The sequence below is a fragment of the Solea solea genome, chromosome 18, assembly GCF_958295425.1.
Source record: "Solea solea chromosome 18, fSolSol10.1, whole genome shotgun sequence".
In the NCBI taxonomy this organism is placed as follows: Eukaryota; Metazoa; Chordata; class Actinopteri; order Pleuronectiformes; family Soleidae; genus Solea; species Solea solea.
This window is the reverse complement of record NC_081151.1, coordinates 21,099,532-21,125,779: the sequence shown is the minus strand read 5'-3', so window position 1 is coordinate 21,125,779 and position 26,248 is coordinate 21,099,532. Positions and strand designations below refer to the sequence as shown.

General features: G+C 41.5%; 2 protein-coding genes across 3 annotated transcripts; both read right to left on the bottom strand.

Annotated features, from left to right (window-relative positions):
- Positions 1-96: 96 nt before the first annotated feature.
- neff2 (neuronal intermediate filament family member 2) lies at positions 97-2,897 on the bottom strand. Its single transcript, XM_058614870.1, has 3 exons — positions 1,732-2,897; positions 1,408-1,532; positions 97-1,184 (listed from the first exon to the last, which is right to left on the bottom strand). The coding sequence occupies exons 1-3, from the start codon at positions 2,737-2,739 to the stop codon at positions 1,121-1,123; spliced, it is 1,197 nt and encodes a 398-aa protein (XP_058470853.1). The 5' UTR covers positions 2,740-2,897; the 3' UTR covers positions 97-1,120.
- Positions 2,898-6,381: 3,484 nt separating this feature from the next.
- On the bottom strand, positions 6,382-24,793 carry LOC131444504 (serine/threonine-protein phosphatase 2A 56 kDa regulatory subunit gamma isoform). Of its 2 annotated transcripts, XM_058614867.1 has the most exons (14): positions 24,614-24,793; positions 19,060-19,259; positions 15,641-15,751; positions 15,221-15,313; positions 15,007-15,137; positions 14,839-14,898; positions 14,193-14,301; positions 13,378-13,431; positions 13,118-13,288; positions 12,896-13,023; positions 11,659-11,760; positions 11,453-11,525; positions 10,682-10,798; positions 6,382-9,063 (listed from the first exon to the last, which is right to left on the bottom strand). In XM_058614867.1, the coding sequence occupies exons 1-14, from the start codon at positions 24,705-24,707 to the stop codon at positions 8,929-8,931; spliced, it is 1,578 nt and encodes a 525-aa protein (XP_058470850.1). In that variant the 5' UTR covers positions 24,708-24,793; the 3' UTR covers positions 6,382-8,928. The 2 variants fall into 2 exon arrangements, with proteins under 2 accessions (XP_058470850.1, XP_058470852.1); XM_058614869.1 differs by lacking the exon at positions 10,682-10,798 and having other exon boundaries at positions 24,614-24,792.
- Positions 24,794-26,248: the final 1,455 nt, after the last annotated feature.

Sequence of the window (26,248 nt, the reverse complement as noted above, 5' to 3'; positions counted from 1 at the left end):
GCAGGATTTAGCTAAAAGGCAGTTTAATAGAGTTTTATCAGTGAAAAGTTGCAGCACATGCGAAATACCCTTAAAAAAATGACTGGACATGTGAACCAGGTTGCAGGTCAGTTGCGTGTTTATTCAGCTTGTTTATTATTGTCACAGATGTAAATCAGCGGACAACGAGGACCCACTGCAAGGTTATCTTTCAGTTTCATGGTTCTAGACTTAACGCAGCCTACATCACAAAAGGAAAATCGAACGCTTGAGAGACACACTGCAGAAGGAGAAACCAGTAACAGTTACCGTAGTCTTCCAAAGCATTTACACATTCAGACCGCCGAGCAAGAAACGACACAAGTTTATTTAAGGAAATTTAAACACGAAGCCAAATAGGAACTCGCTGATTTTCAAAACGAACCAAATGCTTGCGGCGTTTGTGTAGATGTAAATGCAGAGGAAGAATAACTTTGAATGAAAACAAAACAAACAAAAAACAGGTTTAGTGGAAAATAAAATGTTAAGGTTACCGGTTCTCTGACTACTACGACTACTAAAGAACCAGGGGTGCGGGACAAAGTAGACTCGATTGGGGGAGAGTTCCCGTTCAGTAAGTTTAAACACGGCTAAAGTCCGAGCAGCGAGAGATTTTGAGGTCTTCATTACGTCCTCCTTTGCAAACAATTGGTCAAGTGTTTGCACAACGAGGAGTCAGTGGAGTCCAACGGTTGGTCGACTCTGCTGCTTGGACCTTAACGTGAATGAACGACAGGGGAACCCGGGTCCCGGATCGAGACTGCTGTCCGGCATTGCCGCGTAACTAACGCAGTGCAGCCACTCTGCAGTTGACAGTTGCCACCGTCTTGATGTGTGGTGTCAGAACGTGTGTAGAAGAAGGGGGACTTCTGGTGGACCTCTTGTTCAGCACAAGGGCGCATCTGTCTTGAGAAGGATGAGCTTTGTTTTTGCGGTTTGGGGTCTTGGGAGGAGGAAAGAAACAAGTATATTTTTTTGGGGGGGTTGGGGGGTGGGAAAGGGAGGAAGGAAAGAGAAATGAGAGAGGGAGAAGATCAAATCGGAGTGGGGAGGAAGGGTATGAAGGATTCAGGTTCACGCCGGGCTGGTGGCGTTTAGGTTTTTAGTTGTGTAGAGCGGGAAGGGAAGGGTAAGCCAGACGAATCTCCTCCCCCTCCAACAGTTTCCTGAAAAGGAAAAAACAGATTTTCTCTGAGCTTGATTTATTCATTTATCTCCTAGTTTTCACAGCAATCGATACATCGCTGTCGCCGAGGAACCACTGGTGCCGACCATGTTCACTCGTGCTTTCGTGTGTCTGAGGAAGCATCTATTACATCTCAGTGCCTCATTCAACCTCACATAAAAAAAAATTGATGTCAGACAAGGCAGATTGATTGATGTTCTTACCTGTATGCAGCTATTTCAATGTCAAGGGCCATCTTCACATTGAGAAGGTCTTGGTAGTCCCTCAGGTAGCGCGCCATCTCCTGCTTGGCCTCACCGATGTCCCGCTCCAGCTCACTTATCCTCACCTGTCAAAGCACAAGGAAAAGAAGAGGATTTCAGTCGGAAGTAGGAAAGACACTTGTATCTTTTCCTTCATCCCTTTCCCTCATGCTTATATTTGATGCTCTACGAATGAAGGAGAAGAAGAAGAACTTCCTCTGGTTCCTCTGAGAGGAGAAAACTCATCTGCTCGTACACATTTTTGACCAAACGCTCCTCATTCACCTGGTACTTTGCCACCTCATTGGTCTGGGTCTCCTCCAGCTCCTCCAGCTGCTTGTTTAGGGACTCGATGACGTTCCGCAGAGCTTCGATCTCAGAGGAGCGGGTCTGGAGCAGTCTCCGGTACTCCAGGGTCTCCTCCCGGATGGCGTGCACGGCCTCGTTGTTTTTGTTGGCCAACTCCGCCACGCTCGCAAACTTGTTCTTGTACCAGTCCTCGGCCGCCTGCATGTTCTTGTTGGCCAGCCGCTCGTACTGCACCCGGATGTCCCGCAGGGCGGTGGAGAGGTCGGGCCGGGACACCTCCACGTCCACGCTGATGTTCACCATCTGCAGCTGGGCCTGCAGCTCTGACTGCTCCTCTGCGAAGACCTTCTTCAGGAACACCATCTCGTCACACAGAGAGACCACAGTGGCCTCAGCGTCACAGTTGGAGATCACGGCCCTGCTGGACTCCTCTTTGGCCCTCTGCAGGGCTTCCTCGGCATCCATGCGCCGCCTGGCCTCCTCCTCGCAGCGCTCCTTCATCTGCTCGTACACATCGCGCAGGTAGTCCCTCTCAGCCTCCATCTGCATCTTCTCACCGCTCTCCGAGTCTATCATGGCCCTCAGACTCCTCACTTCCCCCTCATAGACGGCCTGCAGACGTGACGGTTCGTTCTGCCACCTCCTCAGCGCCTCCAGCTCGGCCAGCAGGGCCCGGTTCTGCTGCTCCAGGTGCCTCACCTTCTCGATGTAGGTGGCGAAGCGGTCGTTCAGGTCCACGAGTTGCTCCCTCTCCTGGGAACGGAGGCCCAGCAGCTCTGTGTTGAGTGAGCTGGTCTGAGCCAGGTTCATCCTCTCTGACCCATCAGGCAGGGAAGAGAAGGTCAACCTCAAGATCCTCTTCCCGGACGGAGGAGCTCGTGGAGAGTAGAGAGAGGAGGACATGGAGGATTTGGTGGTGGTGGTTCGGGAGCTTCTGCAGCCGTCCCAAGGACGGCAGTGGGAGATGTAGGAATCGTAGCTCATGATGAATTTTTTGTTGTGGATTTTTTTTGGTTTGTTTAGGAAAATGGATGTTTGTAGTTTCAGAAGGTTTTTTTTTTTTATGTCCCCCTTGTTCTGCACACCATCAGTGTGGATGAGCGAGCGTTTTTGCACTGCACCAGCTCAGTGATGCTGCATATCCTGGGCTTTTATACAGTGAGGCTGCCCCCCCCTCCCCTGTCTCTCTCTCTCTCCAACGCAGAGAAGCACCACTGCTGTCAGCATCACTGGGCCAATCGCAAACTGCTGCAGTGAGGAGAGAAGAGGTTGGTTTTCAGAGTCACTCTCAGCTGTGGCAGAAAGAGTGCAGGTGGTAGAGCAGACTATCACTTTAGTATTGTTACTCTCTTTGTTTCTGGAGGCACAGTAAAGCTGCTCACTGAAGATTTCTTTCTGATGTGGCCACAGAGCTTTTATTCCTTTTTGCGTTTCCCTTTCTGGTAAACACTGTGGAAAAATAAACAAACAGCACAGATGAAAGAACAAACATATTCATATACTCCAACATACCAACAGAAAAATCACCAAAACATAACATGAAAATGTGCCCTCTGCCCAGAAATGTAGGGAGTCAATCTGTGTCCTTCAAATTCTATTTTTCCTCTTAATTAAAAAGGAGCACTTATTCCTCCCTCCACATCATGCTTAACTGAACATGTGAACGCTACAAGATCCTGCACATTACCCACATGAACAGCAGGGGTCGCTCATAATGCCAGGAACTCACAATAAGTGAAAATAAGCCTGGAATTATATATATATATATATACATATATATATATAATTAGTATATGTATATATTTTTATATATATATATGTTTAATATATATAAATATAATGTAGCCCCAGACATGACGGGAAAAAAATAAAAATAATTTGTGGCCACGAAACACTAATTATTTCCCACGAAATAGGTTAAACGTGCACACAAAATGCTAATTTGTTCCCATGAAATAGCTACAATGTGAGCATGAAATACTAATTAGTTCCCACGAAATAGCTAAAATGTGAGCACGAGATACTTAGTTGTTCCCACGAAATAGCAAAAACGTGAGCACGAAATACTAATTTGCTTTTTACAAAATACTTATTAGTTCCCACAAAATATGTAAAACTTGCACACAAAACACTAATTTATTCTGACGAAATAGGTAAAACGTGTGCACAAAATACTAATTTGTTTCCACGAAATACGAATTTGTTCCCACAAAATACTTATTTGTTCCCACGAAATACTTATTAGTTCCCACAAAATATGTAAAACGTGCACACAAAATACTAATTTATTAGTAATTTATTATTAGAACATGTGCACGCATAATATTAATAACATTCTCATGAATTACCTGGAGAGCTGCACAAGTAAAGCAAGCAAAGAGGGCTGAAGCTTCGGGATGGACAGAGATAGTGTGATTGAGTTTTATTTTAGGTTGGGAATGAGTTACAAAGATATTCTCAAAAGCCTGACATTGCAAGTGTCGTGCCAAGGTAGTGAGTTATCCCTGACAGGATTTGTATCCCCTGCTATGAGAGCGTGCATGCATTCCACGAGGTGGGAGGCGGGGTTACGTTGCCACCTGTAAAGTAACCTGGCTCCTACTATTCTATTTAAATGCCTCTCACTCCGTAGAATTATATGAAAAGAGAAGAAAACGTTTTCAGCGACAGCTCCACAGAAAAACCTCTTATATAAAGAATCAATACAGAGTGAGTGAGGAGGTGTAGATGTGAATAGACAAGGCTCTTAAGGGATTAATGCTCTTTAAGAATATTTCATTCTTAATAAAATTGTGTGATACTTTATGTGCTTTATTAATAATAAATAGATTGATGCTCACCACTTTGTTTGACTAATTCTGGAACAGATACAAAAACAGTCTTAGATGTTTTGGTATCTGACTTTAGAGATTTTAGAAATTTTTTTTCCTCCATTTAACTTCTTATTTGAATGGTTTTAATCAAAGAATAAACCATTGAGTCCAATTGAATCTGTTAGATCTATTTTTAGATAGTAAACTGATGAGTCACTGATGTACTTGAGCCGTCCTGACTCTCACAGTGTGTGTGTGTGTGCTCTTGTATGTGTATCTTTGTGAGGACCAAAAATGTATAAACCATAGGACATTTGGAGAAAGTGAGGACATTTTGGCTGGTCCTCAAAGTGGCTTTTTGGGGGGTTCAAACCTGGGTCAGTGTCCTTTTTTAATCAAAGGTACTCAGGGAGTTTATAAACCATATACTTGACCTTGTGGCGCTGATGTCCATGTCTCAGCCTGGTCAGGGTGAAGGTGTTAGTCCAGTAAATCTGTGGGAGGGATATTGCTATTAGACAAGGACTCATATACTGTGTGGTGCCTTCATGGACCTTGATTTTCTACATGTGAGGACCAGGGTTCGAGGGTTTAAGATCCATGATGTGACTTCACTGAGATAGAAAAACAAGTGTCTGTGTGTGTGTGTGTGTGTGGGAGAGAGAACCCACTAATGAAGAATGTGTCTCGAGTGCTGACACAGAGAAACTGTCGTGCTGCTGTTGTAACGTACAGAGAGAGAGAGCCAGTAAATTATCCAGGGTATATTCCTTAAAAGACAAGAGTCATCGTGTTCAAACATTAGTTTGGGAATTTTGGAAATATTCCAAATGGGAAACTTTCCATGGAGATTGTGGGAATTTTGGGAATTAATGAGAATTAGAAAAGATACTGAGTCATATACCAACATAAATATAAAGATTTTGTTTTGTCATAAGCAGACACTAAAGGATGATTAATTCCTGTTGATTCCCATGGAAAGTTTCCAACTTTGAAAATTCCCAGAATGTGTGTTTTTCTTTTAATGGTCGACTGATGAAACGTGAATGCGTTGAAATCAGAGAGTGGTTACGTTTGGGCTTGAAACGCTGATTGAAACAATGATCGACATTTAATTAGGCGACTGTTCCGTGTCAGTGAACCACAACCAATTTGTTTAAAGACACAAAACGTGCTGTGCTGTTTTGTACAGTGTATACATATTCTGTATAATACAGTTAAATATGTATTTAACAGTTAAAGGTATTCCTACTGTGTGCAGTAGAAATTGTACACAAAACACAAAGGTTTTGCAGTATTTGACTGCGTTGTACATCGTGTTTCTGTGTCAGTTACACAGAAAAGACACCGTCCTGTGTCTGTTTGAATCATTTCACAGCTGATGCTCGATGCTCTTGATGGACACTGCTGCTCCAAACTATCCCTAACGCCCTCTTGTGGTCAAAAGTGATCACTGCCACATCGACCTTCATTATGAATCCTTGTGTTGAGGTGAAAGTCGCATTAAATGACAGGAAAACAAAGCAAACAACCTAAAATTATTTGAAAAAAATAAATGTATCCTTTTGTCATTATTCACTATTAATGACTACATATGTGAAAAATAATTAGAAGCGGCAAAGCCTGGATTTATGGCTGTATTATTGTCAAATGAGGTTTTAATGCATTTAGTGGACTTCTTTTAGAGAAAGAAAACATGTAGTCTCCCGTTCCCAACGCTAGAAAACACCGGCATCTTTATTTTTTTTGGTCACATTGAACGACCTTTGACCTTGTGCTCTTCCAGTTAATTAAAGCCAAAATGGATGCATGGTTAAATATATATTCAAATAATCTTGTTTATTCATTCTACATAGTCGTAACACCACTAAAGACAGTGATAGGAGCACACAATGGGCTTGAACATTCGTCTTTTTGCTTTCTTTCTTTTTTTTTTTGAAGATGGAGGAAACTTTGCAGATTTGAATAAGAAAAATAACATTTTCCTTTAAATTCTAAAGTCACAGTCAGAACAGGAGAAGAAAGACGGTATGTGCCAGATTGACTCCTTTTAGCTTGCTATTGATGTTTTTTTATTCTGTACAGAGGGACAATTTGTACAAAATTAATCTAGATATATATATATATATATGTATATATATATATATATATATATATATATATATATATATGACACTACATGAAACAAGGTAAATCATATATACAATATTAAATGAATCATATAGTACAGGTCACATACAAAAGGACACTTTTAAAGTCATATTTTGGAAAATAACTTGTTAAAATTAAAAGATCTGCAAAGATCCTGCAGAGAGAGAGAGAGCGCGACAAGCCACCAAATCATTTTAAAATCATCTTTTTTTTTTGTTTTTTTTCCCTCCGTTTAGCGTCGATGACTCGTTTTCCAGCACTGAAATAAAAACCTCTTAACACGGCCCCGCCCCCCCGCCCCCCCGCCCCCCCCCCCTCACAAACTCATAACAATCCATAAAACATCTCTCCCCAGCGAGCAGGACGACCTCAACAACAGAAATCCGTTTGGTGAATGGCATTCCTCCAGGGGGTAAAAGGTACATGTTTAACATGGTAAGTTTTAATTTACAACTTTTTGCATTCAAGCAAATACAGTATTAATACAGTTAACAAGCCAAGTCACAATGTCAGTTTATTTTTCAGCATCTGGCATTTTTGTGGCCGTCCGATACCAGTCTGTTTCAGCATTGGGGGGGGAGGGGGGGATCTGAATGGCCCGGGGTGGGGGACAAAAAAAAAAACAAACGGAAAAATCGGAAATCGGACATCCACGCTACAAACCTCCAGAAACGAGACAAGGGGGGAATACAACACGTCAAATATGAAGAAATCTAGCAGACCCCCCCTCAGTTTAAACAATGGTACTGACTGGAAGATACGACTTCTTCACTCACTCACTCAGGAATTATCAGATACATAAACCCCGCCCCCCACACACACACACGACTGAATTTAGGAATAGTAGCAACACAAACATGCCACGCCTTTACATTAAAGGAAGCGCTCACTTTTCGGCTAAATTCCTTTCTGTATTAATTATCTTACGTCAGAATCGGAGTTTCTACCAAATGTTTAAAAAAAAATCTTGATCTCATACGACGGAGCATCAGGTCAACGACAAAGGAGAATCTATCGAGGATGAAGTTCGTAATATAACGAGATTTAAGTCTAAAATTGACCCGCCGTTTTCCTCCAAAGTCTGTGCGGTTCTTTCTTCCAAACAAAAACATTTAAGTACTCCTTCATTCCTCTTCTTTTCAGTTTTTTCAGCTCCCGTCGTACTTTACAACCCCAAATCAAACATGATGAGCAGGGGGGGGGGGGGCGACTCAAACCGATGCTACTGCGACGCGGAAATTCATAAACACACCTTTCATTCCGGCTTCTTCCTCCAAGTACCGTTGTTTGAACCGTCCAGGAATCACTATGGTCTGGTTCTCAAACATTAGCTGATGACCATTAAGGAAGCAAGCATATATATATATATAGATATATATATCTATCTATCTATATATAAAAAAAGAGCGACATATGGCACAAAATAATAATAATAATAAAAAATGGAAAGTGTCAGATGTCCACAGGACAACTTCCCCTTTGACTGCCATCTTTTCTTGTAGACATTGCAAGGCTAAGGACAGGCCTCAGTTTGGTCTTAAGTGTGCTAAATGACAACAAAAACAACATCCAGTGACCCGGAAACTGAAGGTCAAATGTCCTCGTCATAGTCACGGAAACAAACAAGAGAACACAACAGTCTTGGCACTGGTGAGACGTCCATTAAATTAAGCAACGAAAAGAAAAAGAAAGAAAAATAAATAAAAACAACAGATGGCAAGAAAAGCTCCGTATTTGTTCCCTTTGACAGAAAAAGAAAACCTAAGCAGAGAGAGGGAGAGAGAGACCATCACATGATCCTTACACAGTGTGTCAGACAGCACAAACGTCACGTTTTTGTGAAAGACGGGATTTCAGGAACCAAGTGAGAGGAAGTGACAATGAGGCGAGGGCTAAATGACACACACACGCACACACGCGCACACGCACACACGCACACACGCACACACACAACTCTCCTACAACAACAACAAAAAAAAAACCTGAGAAAGCAGAAATCTGAGGGAGGTAAATACAGAGCTTCTGCACTGTGTGTGTGGGGGGGGGAGGGGCAGGAATGAAGGAGAACCAAGGATTCTGGGTAAACGGACGATGAAGGATAAGAGCCCAGCATGGGTCACCAGTGTAACCAAGAGGATGTCCATGGCCGTCGGGGGAGGAGGGTAAAACGGGGGCAGTTGTTGAACCAAGAGCTGGCAGAGGGCGGCACCTAGAGTCCGTCGTGGGCGGTCAACATGTCTTCAGCTTTGCGGTGGGACTCCAAGGCTTTTGTGGTGTAGATATCCTGAGGCAGCTCAGACTTGCGTCGCATCATGGGTCGCTCTTTCCGCTGGTCATGCTGCAACTGTCGGGAGGAGCCGAAGAGGGGAGGGGAGGGGGGAGGAGTTCAGCGCAGTGGTAACAGTTTGTTTCACTTCAACCAAAACATGGAGTTAATTAAACATCTGGCAGTAAATGTATGGGATGGTGAATCCGCGTATCACTGGTTTTTCAAAATAAAATCGTTTTATTATATTGTGCTCAAACGAAACATTTGTTTTTATTTTTCCATCCGGCGCAAGTAACCTGTGACAGGGGAGGAGCTTCACACGGGACGATGATCATAAAACTGTGTGCAAATCAACAAATCAAACATTTGAATGGTTTTTCACTGGAAGTAAGGGGAGAAGACGTATATCTTTTTTTACGGGTGTTGCACTTTGTAGACGGTCCCTTCACTCTCTTGTCTCACTGATGACTACGCGTAGAGATCAACGTAGTTTCTACCCGCTGGAAAGACTGCCCTTTTTCTGATGAAAGCGATGCTGTAGCTCGTTGCCTACGTTGCTATAATTAAAAATATGTCTCGCACGCGGTCAGACGATGTTTCGTTTGGACGTTATTGATCGTGGAAGTTCAAATCTGTGAATATCTTTCTTAACTTCCGGGTCACGTAACTTGCGTTAGATGGAAAAATCAAAAATGGGACGTTTACTTTTTCATTTTATTTTGAAAAACGATTGATACGAGGATCATGGCGCTTCATACGGACGACACTGAGACGAAAAATCTATAGAAAATGGTCAATTGTACAAAAATAAACAAGGAAATGATTGAAAACTGAAAATCGATGATCAAATATTTTATAATTCTTACACTTTTGTTAAAAAAACCCCATCATACTGGTCTTTTTTTTGACAATACTAACTTGTTTTTTTTAAATCTAAATTAATCTCCAACTATTTTGATAACAGATCAGTTGGGTTGTTTTTCAGCTTCTTAAATGGGACTATTTCAGGTTTCTTTGCTCCACAAAACAAAGAAATGATTAAAACTGAGTAATCTTGGTGTTTACGACAATTACAGGTATAATTTTGAGGTTTGGAAAACACTAGTCGACATTTTATGCCACGTTTCCATCATTGCACGGCCTGGTTTGGAACGCTTTGTACGAGATCGATGAAACACTGGCTGCAGGGGTGTTTACGTTGGTCTGTCGTGGGTGGAGCCAGGCGAGCTCCACCTGGAACTGTACCATTTTAATCTGGTACCCCAAGGGAACGCGGGCCAAAAATGGAAAGGTTGGTCGCGGCTATTTTGGTTCTATTCCTCATGGAAACGCGGCTTTATGCACCAAACAATGAATCAAATTATGGAAAATAAACATTGCATTGCAGCCTGAAATAAAATGTATATACATTAATATCGTTAATTTATCTCATGTGTATGTTTTTGAAATAATATATAGTAAATAACACTGACAATTACACATGCAAGGGGATGTAAACAGGAAACGGAAAACTTTTGATTCCAGTGTCCACATTTGTGATAGCCACTATACAGCAAACAGTCTCAGTTAGAAGACTTTGCAACTTTGGTAAAAACAAACAAACAATAAAAACAAATAAACACCACACATCTGTGAAAGTATATAGTGATTATTAAAAAGGAGGAAAAAGAGATGAACAGAGAGTCAGGTTTACCTGAGTCGCGCTCTCCTCAACTGTCTTTTTTAACCTCTGAACATCTTCTATCAAAGGGACATCCGTCTCCATTGCTACAGGACTAGTGAGGTCAGAGGAATCAACATACACAGAGAACTACGATGAAAAGAAAGGGAAAACAAAACACGGAGCAAAAAAGGAAAAACAACAACGACACAAAAGGGACGGAGAAGAGACGCATTTCAGTCGCATGCAAAGAGGAGTGAGTCAAGATGCTGTGGTCATCGATCGTGTTAATGCGTCATGCTTTGGTTGACTTGCAACAACAGAGAAGCACCATTTACTGATTTATTTGGAATCACATCAACTCTTTTACTGTGTTGCACAATTTAAAGGATAGTTTGACATTATGGTCAAATGTGCCGCCCTCTTCCCCTCCCTTCCATTTCCTCCTGGATACACTGTTCATAAAACAGCAAGCGAGACACTTAATCGCTTATTTCCCCCCCGAAATGTCAAACTACTCCTTTAATCATGTCCAACAAACGTGATTTTATGACACGGTTATAAAAAAAATCAGGTTTCATGAAGGAGGCAGAAATATCAACAGCAGGATTTTAATCTGCAAAATTGTTATTTCGAGTTATATTAGAGCTGTGAATTAACCACAGAGAAGCACATTTTATGGGGATAAGATGGCAAAGGAACCACACAAGACACTTATTGTGAGATTATATATGGTGTTACACACACACAAACACACACACACACACACACAGATGGTAGGAAAGGGGGGGAAACCCGGCTCACCTGTGGATTTGACTTTGCAAGGTTCTCGATCTTAATCCAAGCCTCCTCGCGTTCTTTCAACTTCGCCTTCTCTCTGTGCGACAAAACACCAGAAAGCAGCCGTCAGTCATCGCTTTTACTCCACACAGACAATTCAAGCGGACGATGCCAAAGGCAAATTTGTCTCCCGGACAGAAGGAGGCGCATGTGCCCGTGTCGCTGCGTACTTGTTTTTCTCAGCCCTGAACTGCTGTGTGCAATCGTCAAAGAGCTTCTGATTCATCTCCATGAAGAGCTTCAGAGCGTTGTAGATGAGGCCATGAATGGTCCTGTGAACACACACACACACACACACACACACACACACACACAAGTCAGGAATCAATGCTTTTATCACACAATGTAAAAAAACCCTTTAATATTACACATAAAAATGCTTTTCTAGGTTACTCACATACAGTCTAGTGTCACAAATGCTGCTTTTCCACTACATGGTCCCGGCACAACTCGCCTCGCCTTATTATGCTTTTCCATTAGCAACAGTACCTGGTACTTTTTTTAGTACCTGCTATCACGAGGCTCAAAAGGAGCCGAGCCGATACTACGCTTGGCGTCGTTGGACCGTCGGCCACCGATTGGTCAGAGAGTGCCCTCGCTGGGCGAGTCACGAGCCCAATGTCCGACACAACAATCAAACCGAAGAACGCCGTACTGTAGATCAGTTAAAAAAGACTTAAAAATCCGGAAAACATGCGTTAATCTCCAGCATTTAGCAAAGGAAATGTCTTAAAATTGCAATATTTTACAGAGGAGTCTGGTGTATTTAGCACTGCATCACAACCCCTGCCGTATTTCAGTTCAGCGACTGTCAGACAATTAACTGATTCTAATGATTCAGTACACTGAATAACGACTGCATCACAGTAGTTTCATGCAGCCGGGCTGCGATGACTCCGCCCACGTTGAGGAGGTACTATATTGTAATGGAAAACCAAACCACGTAGAGCCGTGCCATGCCGAGCCGAGGCGGGACTATGTCGTGGAAAAGCTGCAAAAAGGAGCCTGTACAGATAATTATATACACGCGTATTGTACATGAAAGGTTAAGAGTTACATTTGAGGCATTTTAAGAAAAACACCATCATATACCATATATTTGTAATTATCACAAAAGAATTGTGAATAACGCTTATTTGAGTCAGATTAGTGACATGAAATTAGCAGATTAATTAGGTTTAAAATGATGAGGAATGTTGTAAAATGTTGGATTTTTGTCGATATATCAGGAGGACGTATATATATATATATATGCATATATCATTTAACATAAAGCAGCTTGGATTTATCCTTGTTTGACACTGAATTTATGGCATTTATGGTGTAGAAAAAAGTGATTGGTGCAGTGTGAGGTGCATATGGGGGGGAGGATTCTGAGTGGAGATGCTGTAAAATCAAAAGTCTCACTTGTTCCAGTGGGTCTTTGAGTTACGGTACAGAGCGGGAAACATAATGGGCAGAATCTTGGCCGCGTTGTCGCTGATCAGACTCATGATGTACTCGTTGTTCCAGTAGTACAAAGCCCTCTCTGCCACCTACGGGGGGAACAAACGACAACGTGTCAGCGCTACTCTAATTACTCTGCGCCTTTCAGTGACCAAGGTGTTAATCTGAATAAGCGCCACTTACCTGGAAGTGCGGGCTGGACACACACTTGGCCAGCTGTCTGAACAGAGGCTCCTGCACCTTGACAAACTCAGAGGGCTCAATGACGTCCAGGATCTCCTCCAGCTCGTTGAGAAACATCACTTCCTTGGGACTGTGCGTCTTTGGCCAGTACTTTAGCAGAGCCATTACCACCTGGAAGGCAGGTAAAGAAAGAGAAGTGGGAAAAGAACTTTAATACAGAACAAAAACAATGATCCGAGAGCATTTTCTATCCGACGTACCGGCTCTGTTAGAGTGCTGTCCTTTTCCAAAAACTGCACCACACAGTAAGCCAGCTGCAAAACACAAACACAAACAAACTTTTTGAATTCATGCACAAGAAGACTAAGAAAGGGTGAAAGGGCAGCAACGACGCCTGAGGCAGCGGCTGGATAAAACACGCAATACCAGTTTTTTTTTTAAAGGTACTTAAAGCAGGTCTGGACAAGAATACTAATATACATTTACAAAAGAATGTAACCTGTCATTAAAAGGAGTTATATGTAAGATATGCAAGTGGAGTCGATTAATAATCTATTACTAAACTCATCATTAACTATTCAAATAATCCAGCTTTTTTCATGATTAAAACAAGATTTCTGATAGTTTTAGCTTCTCATTTTGGCTTTTTAGACAAAACAAGACATTCAAGAACATCATTATTTCCAGGTTTGACAAACTTCAAAATTTTGACCTAACCTGGAAATGATGATATTCTTGAATGTCTTATTTTGTCCACAATCCAAAATTATTCAGTTTTCATGATTTCTTTGTCAAATGGAGCAAAGAAACCAGAAAATATTCACATTCAAGAAGAACATTTTATTTATTGAAAAAACACTCAAACCTAGTCATCGATTATCAAAAAAGAGTAAATAAATGTCAGATTAAAACAGAAGGAATAAATCTCGGTAAATGGCGCCCCCGTGTGGCCCATGTATGCACCACACAGAGTGCAGACATAGCAATTTAAAAAGGCATGGATAAATAAATCATTAAATAAACAGTGGGGTATAACAGACTTTTCTGACAAACGTGCACTTAATGGCCGACTCACCTGTGGATGGTAGACACTAAGTGATTTGACTTTGTGCAGAGGCAATAACACCTTCAACAGGAAAATTTTGTGCTCTTCTTTGAGTGGTAAGGCAAATCCATTGATTATGCTGCAAAATAAATGGAAATGAAAAATAAAAATAAATCAACATTTGAACAACAAAACAAGCAGTTTCCTATGGTGTCGTATCTACGGTTAAAATCCAAGAGAATCTGTTAAGTGCAACACCAAACAACGCAGGTAGTTCCTTTAGTGTTGTTTTTTCTTTTACTGTGTCGGCATGGCAACGCGTTACCAAGGGAAATGCTTTCCTAGTCTCATGTGTCGTCTTGACTCACCATGTTGGCATGTTGTTTTGTGTAGAGTCCACGACTTCTTCTGTTTAATGTTTAATGGAAACTAGCAAGCGATATTACTGCCCCCTGGATTAGAGTGTGGGTACTGCAATGAGTGACTGCCACTCCGAGGTCAGTGTGGGACAAATACACATTGCGTCACCCTCATAATAGAGAAGTTGCAGAAAAGCCGCACAGACGACTCCATCTACTAGTTGGATATTGTCCGTTTTATTTTCCTCTTAAAATGTAAAGTGACCTTGAGTTTTTAAAAAGGAGCTCACAAATAAAATGTGTTACTTTGAACAAACCTTCCAAGTATTTCCAGTAATTCAGCTATACCATTGTGGTGCTCTGTCTCGTAGATAAACCTTTGAAAACAAACAGGAAGTGGATTCAGACAGAGGATTTCATATTAGCGTTAAACAACAAACGATATATGAAATGAACACACGTCGACCACCATGCAGAACTGTTACCTATAGAAAATGTTATTGATTTGTTTTCTGATGTACGCTCTCAGCCCCAGGAACTTTCCATAGATCCTGTGGAGGGTAGTTTTGAGGAAGTCTCTTTCTCGGGGATCCTCACTGTCAAATAGATCTAGGAGCTGCAGAGCCGGAGAATTAAACGTTACCATATTGAAAAGTAACCATGAAAACTTTTGTAAGAATAAAATGTTGCCTTTCTTACCTGCATAACAAATTTCTGGTCGATGTATTTCTTTGCTATGTTGGGCTGAAAGTCGGGCGATTCTAAAAACCTAAGGAAAAATTCATAGACGAGCTGCAACGGAAACAGAGACACGGACAAATAAGTGACTGTTGGGAAGGAACTCCTGCAAAAATCAGTAGTTTACAAAAGCCCTTAAAAACCAATACTCGGTCTTCAAGCTGTTACATGCTTTTCAGACATCAGATATTTCAGCCACGGCTGTGCGAAAGATGACTGCTGACTCTTAATCCCTCTAATAGCGACACATAAAAGGAACAATAACACAAACTTAACATCCCTAATCGCATGCTTCAGCCATGCTCAGGGCCTCCTCTCTTCTAAACGTTTTATATAAACCTCTTGTTATTTTGCGGACGATTAAACGATTAAAATAATAACCTGAAGGTGTGGCCACGCCGCTTCCAGCGTCGGCTCGTCTTCCTCCGGATCAAACTCTGCTCCGGTGGGGTTAGATGATGGAGGCAATGTTCTGAACATGTTCACTGCAAACTTGAAAGAAGAGGGAACCAACATGAGTGTTTAGGAAATGAACATGTGTTTGCTTTGATAACCTGAAGTCATAGTTCACCCTTGAAATCATAACAAATGTCTATTTAAGTGCGAGAAGAAGACACTGTGGTTCTGCACGGGTCAGAACAGGATATGACTCAAAAGGACAGATTAATCAACTAGACCAAAACTTCCACTCAGATATTTCCCCACTGGTGAATAATTATTAACCATCAGGACAGAAGGTCAAACCAGCAGTCGCAGAAAAGAACACTGTCCATTAAAGCAGCAGCAGCAGCAGCAGCAGCAGCAGCACTAACCAGGACATACAGCTCAGCCTCTGGTGGAAAAAGTCTCCACATATTCTGAAGCACACTAAATCCAGTGTCAGATGTTGGTGGAAAATGTAAGGCTAATTAAAAATGCTGACATCATATGAGGAGTGAAGGTCATTTATTTAGCTCCTGGGCTGTGAATTAAATGATTAAGTGTACACATCGTTTTTTTAGCTTTAGGATTTCAGGCAATTCTTGATTTGTCATTACATCATGAATCTATAGGTAATGCCACATCTGAGGTATCATCTGAAATAGCGTTCCCCCATCAGATGAATGTTAACCCAACAACTGGCCTCCGAGGGTTTGGCCCACAATAACGTGTTGTGTTAACGGCCTCGAACAGTGTCAACTGACTCCCCTATGGGCTGCGGTTCCCACCAGGCGGATCATGGGACACGGCAGGTGGCCTACTAAAACAGCAGCAGCCTTGTTCGAAAAAGAAAAAGCTACAAGGTAGATAGGCCGTCCTGGCTGTACTGTACTGTACTGTACTGCACTTTATCCCAGGCCAGGCTGTGGCGATGACGGTGCATCAACACCCCAATGGGAACTGTAGACGGAAACGTGGTTGTGGCAATTGGCTGTGGAGCTACGAAGACGGAAAAGATGATAACAGCGCCGCTTCTGTATCGAAACACATTTGAGTCGTCACTGGATCTTAAATTGAGTTTATGTCAATACATTTTTTTTTTTTATCATGAAAAACCAAAACCTCTGTTACGTTTGAAAAAAAATGTGACCTCCTTGTATCGGGTGAAGGAACCCTTACAGCTTATCGTTAGATAAGCTGAGTCATTTGACAGTGATAAGTAGTTAAAAAAACATTTCTCTGCACAAAACCTTGCAGCTCATGTCACAAGGCCTTTCAAAAATACACATTTTCTAGCCACTTGTCTTTTAAAAGAGTGTACGCATCAAAAACATGAAGTGAACACACAAACTTGTAACTCTATATCTAACGGACCATCCATCCCATCAATCTACACTCGGTATCCAATAATCAATCCTTCCATCCATCAGCTATTGTCAATGCTCATCCTCAGGGGGTCGCAATGGGAGTTTTGACCACCCAATAATGACAAAGCTGTTCCTTTAAGTTCATTAGATGAAAACAACATCACTAAGTTCTGAGGTAAAAGATAAACAAACGCAGTGGCGGTCAGAGTTCAACTTTTACTCCCAAAGACCTGCTAATGTGATGCCACACAAGAAAACCACAAATTATTCATATATGACATTTAAAAAAACAAATACTCAAACTGACCAATTATCAAAACAGTAAATAATCAATTTATCAACACCGATGTGGGTTTTACAGCCGAGCAGCAGGACAAATCTCTGCCCTCAGACACATGAAGGCATCTTAACTCAGACTGTGAGAAACAGGATTCTCCGCTCTGATGAAATATAACCGTTTAACCTCAATTCTACGTGTCACGTCGGGGGAGAAAACCAGGCACCACTTATCACCCGCCTGATACATCACAGCGGTGAAGCACGCCAGTGGCAGCATCATGCCGCGAGGACGCGTCAAACGCAGACAAGAAAACATTCATTAAAACACGAATTACAATGACCAGTGGCGATGACCCCTGAGCACACGCACACAGCCAGGATGAGGCAGAAAGTGCTTGGTTTATAAAATGTACTCGAGTGATCCTGCCAGACTGACTTGAACTAAAATAGTGGGCCTGCATCCAACCTGGCAGAGTTTGAGAGGATCTGCAGCGATAAATCCCCAAATCCAGGTGTGCATTTTTGCACCATGGGGAATTACAGTGTTTACCTTTTCTTCTCTTTGCCCTTTAGGCTGTAAAATCTAGGTATCGGATAATAATGCCAATGAGAGCTGAAACAATGAACCGCTTTGAAGCTTTTTTCACAATTAAAACAAGATTTCTGATTGTTTAAGCTTCTTAAATGTGAATATTTTCTTAATTTCTTTGCTCTGGATAACAAAAAAATCATTAAAAGTTCATCATTTTGGTTTGTGGACAAAACAAGACAACATTCGATCAACATTTTTAAAGGTTTCCTGATATTTTATGGCCCAAAACGATTAATCAATTAATCGAGAAAATAATCGTCAGATTACTCGATTTTGAAAATAACCGTTAGTTGCGAGTCTAATCCCAATCTATTCACTTCAATTCTACGTTTGCGAGTGGGACGCATGCACAGCTCGAGTCACGGAGCAACAACATGGAGTGAAATTAAAAAATTGGGTGTTTTGTAAGTGTTTTTGCAACAAGTTCGACAGGTACAGCACCTGCAATATCCAAAAAGCAAATGTTACATGAGGAATCAAGCGCCTCCAAAAGCATCACGCTAAAGTGCGCGCCGAATTGCATGAAAGAATCTAAAAAGGAGACGAGGCGACGAAAGCAGCCGACTTTGGCAGATGCACTGCAAAGACAAAAGCAATACTAGTGTAGAGAGAAAGAGAGTGTTTAAGCACAGTGTCCAACATGAGTAAAGAAATAGACTTAGAGCAGACACGAGCCTGCCATTGATGCATTCTGGGTAACAGGTCACTGAGTTAATATGAGACTGCACTAAAGGTTTACAAATAAGTTTGATTCCTGTCCATTTCAAATGCCCATCCAAGTTGCTGCTGGTGCGCAATTATTTAATTATTATTTTATATATGTGTGTTAATTTCTTCACATTTGCATCAAGTCTGAAAATGTGGCATTTTTCTTTAGAAAAAAGAAATAAAGTGTTCACAATCAACTCATATTTTACTGATTCTTTCATTTCAGCTCTAGTTTAATTCTCCTCATCTTGGCTTTAACCAAGGTCTCAAAGAAATAATAGCAAGCCTGGATGTTATAACTTCATTGAAAATAAACCCTAAGAGGATTAAGCAACAACAAACATCACCTGCTAAACAAATACAATCAATTTGTCACCGATCTTCTACTTAAAATATGAATGATAATAAAACGATTCCCCTGTATCTCCACTGACCATGTGCACCACCTCTGGGTAGATGGGCTCTGTGATGACATTCCTGTTGTGGGTGATGTACTCCACCATTTCGCTCAGCGCCGCCCGCTTCACCTCCTTCCATTTTAGGTCACTCAGTGGGTCAGACAGGAAGTCGAAAAGAACGCAGCACTGTCGTAGCTTCTGGATGAAGAGCTTCTCCTGCTCAGCGGGGGCCACATCTAAAGAAAAAAGAAGGAAAGTGAGGAGTGTGATGGGGGATAAGTAGAACAACGATACACAGTGGTGCAGCTGAGAATACTTAAGAATGTAGCCATCTTCAAAGAGATGGGGGGGGGGGGCACTAGAGAAAAGGAAGGGGCAGCTCAGCTGTCAAACAGCAACATGAAGGGAAAAAGAAATAAAGCGACTGCAAGAAAGTAATTTAGACCGACAAATGAATCACGAAAAGTAGAGTGCGTTGAGAGGACGGATGAGACTGTAAGAGAACCCAGAGGGAATAGAACAACAGAGCAGTGAGGATGGGAAAACACAAGACACAGTGTGGGAACGGAGGATGAAAGATTTGGGAACACGGTGAATGGCCACAGATATATCATAGATAAAAAAAAAAAATAAACAGTTTGTAAACTAACAATCTGTGCAACTAAAAGTACACAAAATAAACACTATCTGCTCATGTGGCGCACAACTATCACATTGTTACTCCACATTTATATAGTTGCGACAACTTTATTTTCCCGATGCAAATAAAGCTTTATTTTACTTACATTTCACACTAACACATACTTCCTTTTAGGGGTAGGAAAGATATATTGTCTAAGATAATATCGTGTTAGCAAATTGACATTATCGAGTATTAAAACGTCTTTGCAACAAGCACTAAAACTCCTTCAGCAGTGAACAAAATTCAGTGTCTCATGACCAAATAGTGGGCCTAATTGATCACGTGACAGCCCCACCGCCCACAACTTTTGAATTCTTTTATTATTTGCTTTTGCTTGTATGCTGCAGTTTACCTTGTAGCACAGCATTGGAATGTTTACCTGGAATTCAATATTTCTACAACTGTAGTTCAGTTATTGAATGCTAAAGTTGAAAGAAAATAAGAGTAGCTATCCTTGGATATTGTGTCTATTGATATAATCTGAAAGACAATCATAATTATTATCAAAATCCCAATAAAAAGAGATCATTTGTTGCACATATTGCCCATCCCTACTCCCATTTAATGACTAGACTTAACTAATTAAAAACAGTATTGGAATTTCAGATTAAAATCTTTTCTAGTTTACTGTAATAACAACCTCTGAATGATGAAAATGTGTTTGATTCTCATGAAGGCATTGATATATATATATATATAAAAAAATGATATACCGAAAAAGTCAGAAGCAGCTACTTCTGATAACGATGCCCCATCACATTAAGACGCTCTTAACTGGTTGCTACCGATTTGGGGCCAGAGTTGTTTAAGCTTTGCTTCATGTCTGTCCATGTGAGGTAATATCTGTGTGAGTTAGGTGTTCTCTACGCTGCCCACACATGGGCAATGACACACTTGTAACCACTAGTGACTAGTGTTCTCTGAAGTTCAACAGTAATCTTTAAGGTAAGCTTTAGCTGGTGAGCCAAGGTTACAGTAGAAAGTATGACACACTGCACTAGGTAGACTGAGGTCCTTTTTACATCACACTGTACTGTACAGAACTTCTATGCAGTCATACACACTATATATTATTTCCTATCAGTAAAGGGTGTGGCTCTAACAATGGACCAGCACTGAGGCGGATACCAAGCATGAGTAAAATGAGATCAAATATGTACAGTATGGCGACCGATGGCCAATATTAGAGACTTAAATCATTAATCGTGACTATAGACATGAAAAGTTGACAATGTTATCATCAAACACATACATGCTTATGTTAGACGTAAGCATAGATGCACACCCTTTCTGCCCTGTAAGTCAAATTTTAGTTTGTATATCAGCAAACTAAATTGCTGATAAAGACATGACCGTGAAAGGATCATATTATCCAACTGATACATCCGTCAGGCACTAGCTCTTGCAGTATACAGTACATTTTGAGGGAGAAGACGATGAATCCCATCAGTCTTCCACGACTGCACGGTAACCTTTGAACAGAACGCTTCCAATTAGTGAGACAAGCAAATGACATTATGAGACAAATCATGATTTATGAATGTGTTAGAGGGTTCATATGAGGAACTGATAATGGAGCACTGAATCCCCGCTACACATGTACGAACGCCGAAATACAGAAACCCAAAGTATAGTTTGATATACATGTTTGGTCAGCGGGTCTCGCCATTACGCTGTCGTCTTCCATCGTTAGTTGGACAAAACACGCAATAAGGAAATAAACAGACTGCCCTATTTCAAGTGACAATACTGAAGATAACAGAACAGGATAAAGGAAGGTGCATGACATTCTTGCAAAGTGGCCAATTCTACGTAAGGAGAGATATCCTACTCAAACATAATGGATACTTGGCTTGAATCCATGCAGTATCAGTTTTAAGCCGGACAATTTATCTTGATGACAGCGAGAGGCTGGGAATTCCAGAGGAGAGAGGTTAAGTGTGTGAGCACTGCCATTACCAGCCATTTCCATAAAGACTTGACACCCAAATGTGCTGTCATTTTAGGAAAACACTACAAGTGTCAGCACCTTTGAGTAGGGACAGTCATGCAAGACAGTTATTTGTTTTGGTGTAGTCGAAATCAGCAATATTGTACATTTCTAAATGGGGCATTTGAGATCAACAACAGAGATAAATGGCAACATCAACAATGATTCAAGTGTTCGTATATTTGGCACACCAGGTGGTTATTATTAATTTTAAGGGGAGGGGGGTTAACTTGCATCAGCTGCACTGGAACACGCAATGCCCTGCACTCCGACTGTGTCAGACAAGTCCTTTCTCTATTACATAAGTCTGTCCGCCTGTGTCAAAAAGTTTCTGTACGCTCCAAAAACACCCAGCAGGTTGTTGTGTAAGAGATAAGACCCAGTGTTGTGATCCCAAAACTGATGTTAAGCACAATGTGACTTCTATTAATGTCACTGACGGATGCCCGAGGAGGCCATGCATGCATGCACACAAACAAAAACACCCAAGAACAGAAAAAGTTTTTATCTTAATACGCCCTATTCAGAGCAGAAATAATAACTGGAATCACAATGGAACAACTGTCTGCAGCGGCTGCTGCTGCTGTTGGAAGAACTCGTTTGGCAATCTGCTTTATCGACACTAGTGCAGTACCTGTTCCATATGTGCCTATTTTTTGTGTATGTTTCCGTTCATGGGTTATTGCTATTTTGTGTGTGTGTGTGTGTGTGTGTGTGTGTGGGTGGTTCAGTTTATTTTCTACATCAAAACATAAATACAGATCTTGAAATAATGACATAATAACAACTACAAAGACAAATAATGACAGCAATCCTTGCATTTATAGATACAAGTTATGCTCAATGGAAACACTAACTAGAAAGTCTTGGTAGACTAAAAAGGCAAAAGGGAGAAATTGTTGGGATATGGTGCCAAACCGGTGTGAGTTAAAAGGCCACATAGCAATTCTGTAGTGCATGTGAAGATGTGAAAAGAACAAACATTTTCTGAATTAACTGAATATGATATACAGTTAGTACCTTAGGGAAGATGTGCCAGTTGTGTAGAAATCCACGCACACATGTATATAATCTAGTTTAGTCATTGTTTTAGTTATAATACATTAAGTCTGAACTGCAGCATGTCTCAAGTGGATCTAGGGTCAATCAAGAAAGGATTATTGGTGGCACACTTGATCTGGAGGTGGTTATAATAATAATAATAATAATAATAATGATAATAATATGCACACAATGAATGAGAGGAAACGGAGAGGGAAGGAGAATCTGACTGGGTTTTCATTCAGGCAGCTGCCTCTGTGGCTTAACAGAGTGTAATCAATAATTGCCTGAGGCTTCATCTAACACTGGGCTGCCGCTGAGTACAGTGGTAACAGGCTGGGCCTTTCAAACATGACTGAGTGCATTGTCCACATATTAAGAGGCCGAGCCTGGTGTTGTAATCCTGAAACATTATTACTGCTCTGCTGTGACAATGATGGCTGGGTCAAACACCGACGGCAGCGCTTTGTTGGAGACACACAGATCAGCACTTCAGGAATACGTTGAGACGTCATTCGTCGTGACTTCAGCATGTCCCTCTCATGAGAGTTAAGGTGGGTGCAGGTAGGGAAACGGAAGCTGCTGCAAAGCAGTAGCTGCGACTAGGTGAGTCCCAACAGTCCCTAACAACTATTACTTGACCTTGATGGAAAACATCATGTGGTCCAAAAATAGATGTGAAAGAGAACTCACAAGAATGAATGTTCTTCCTTGTTTACATTGGAAGCTTCCACTTCAAAAAGACAGCACTCAGCTCTGTCTGGTTTTCCCACTTGGGCTCCTGTAAAAACATGGTGTGCCCCCCCAAGAGCAAGGAGTACATACAATGGACGTACTCTATAGCCACATAATCCAAACTGTCTTTATTTTTAAAGCCATTGAGCATGTAAATAAACATACCAATGGATGGTATGTTCAATTTCTAGCAATAAACCCTCGCTAAATGTTACAAATTGTACATTGAGAGTTTATCATGGTTAGAAATGCTGATTATGATCCGACGGTGGTCATCATGGTAGCTCAGTGGTGGAGCGAGTTGTCTTTCAATGCAAAGGTTGTGGGTTAGATTCCCGGCTTAACCCCACGTTACATGTGAATGTGTATAAAAGCCATATCACTTTAGACACTGCAGCTGCAATGGATCTCTTTCTCTTTTGCACAGGGTAGATCAGAGTATTATACTTAAAAGCTTATGGAGATACTAAAGTAAGCAATACAGCTCTGCATCTTGTATTTTGGCAGGTGTAGAGATAATTCCGGTTCACCTTAAGTTAAGTTAGTTACAGTCTAAGGCAACATGTGATTTTCGGATGCACCTGCTTTATGAAAACCTACATTTCTTGGACCAATTCATACCGAAATGAAACAGTGTGTGACCACAACACGGAGCTCGCTGCTCGAGCAGCTAGCACTGAAACGCGATACGTTTCCTGGGCTTCTTCTTTTAAAAAGGTTGTCACGGTAACTAAAAAGCAGGTAATTAAAATAACACACATAAAAAAATGAACTACAATAAGACCCTTCCCTGGGCTATGACCTCACTTCCTTTGACATCACTAGCTTCGCGGGGGGATGGGCAGCTAAAGTAGCTAGCTAGTAAAACCAGATTTTTTTTTTCTCTTTTTTTAAAAACGTATCTCCCCGTTTCTTCAAAACAACCCGAACCCGGTTCCGTTTACGACACAACGCAAACACCGCGGCGCACCGAAACACAAGAGGCGGCCCGTTTTTATTCATATGTCTGAATGTTGACTCTTAAGCAAAGCGGTATCCAGTGGAGGGGAACATGAGCACAGCAACACAACCATCTCTCTCTCGCTCTCCCTCTCCTTAATTCTCTAGGACAATGCAGGAGGAATAGTCTTGTTCTTACGTACCTCTGAAGTGCATAAGAGCCAGCGGCTGAAAGGGCCCATTGGAGTTCGGCGCATCCACAACCATCCTGTCTCCAGATTTATTGCATGTCAACATCTAAACCTCAACCAGGAAGGCGCTCCACTCAGGGCGAGAGGCCAGCCTCCATTTTAGCACAAAAGCAGATCAGAAAATGAAGCTCCCTGCCGCTGGAGGGAACTGGGCTGGCGAGTGACGTAAGCACCGAGGGAGCCCGCTGATTGGATGAACCCGGGCTGCTGTGGAGCAATGAGGGCAGGAGCTGCTGCCAAAGGTGACGCGTGATTGGCTGAGGGGACCCCGTGAGGGCGGGATATACATCGGAATTTGGGGGTCTGGTTCCCTCCCCCTTCTCCACTCACTGCAAGGCAGGTCCTGCCACAGATCTTAGATCAGATTGACTCAAGTCTTTCCCACAGTTGAACCATGAGCAGTGGTTTCAGCTTAATCTGACTTAGGATAAGCACTTGGAAATAACTGTTCTTTAAGAGAGAGAGAGAGAGGAGGCCTGGCTGAATCTTTAAAGCCTTTCATTGTTTTCTCCTGTCAACTCTGCTCAGTTCTTCATCAAAAGGAAGTGGGAGAGAAGGTCATATGGTGCCTCAAATCTTTACATTGAAATGAGGAACACAGGGAGATGAGAAGAAACCTCATGAGGGGATGAGGAGGACACAGTGCAGGATGAAACATCATGTACACGACACGTTCTTGCAAGAATCTTGATTTTTGGATCTGAATCAACAACATTTACTATTTCTTCCTTGGCCCATCCACATTGAATTTCCTCCAAATCCATTAGACAGACAGACAATCACAGCCAGAAGGTAATGAGATTGATTTAGTCCTAGACAGCTCTTTAATAACAACAAAATAAAACTACAGACAGACTCCTTTGACGGCTCCTCATAGTGTATTTTTTTTTTTAAATGTAATTAGTTTTCCTGTCACACAAGTAATGGCAGCAAAGGCTATAAAGAATATTGTACATTGTGTTATTTTCCCAGTGACATACACGTGACGAGTATAATTAGCTGTAAACAGGAAATGTAAGTGACAGGAGCGAATATTAAATGTATATATATGGGCGCACAGTGCAGGAAACTGCTGCCGCTTGCAGTCACAAGTTCAAACCTGTCGTTATAACAAAGTAAAACATCACGTGTCAAACAAGATAATGAGGTAATGTATAATATTCCATGGGTGTTTAAACTGGAGCTTTAGTGAATATTCTGAAGAATCTGCGTCGTCTTTACATAATAACCGAGTTGCTTTTTGCTCGTTTCATGTGATTCGTCACACGGAGTGAAACCATATTCACGGCGCAAGGTCGTCCGAAGTGTTGGACTCACTCAGCACACCACATTATTCATCGTCCTTTCACAGTCTTTCAATAGCAAAAGGGAGACTTTGTGTCTCTCAGTGAAGGTTATTAGAGTTAACGAAAACGAACGAAATAGTGATAACTGAAGTTGAAAGAAACATTTTCGTTAATTGAAATTAAAATTCCAAAAATGAAGTGAAATTGAATTGCGTAGTTATAAAACTAATTCAAATGGTAGGTTGGTTTTCCGCTACAAAATAGTATCTACTCAACGTGGGCGGAGTCATCACTGCACGAA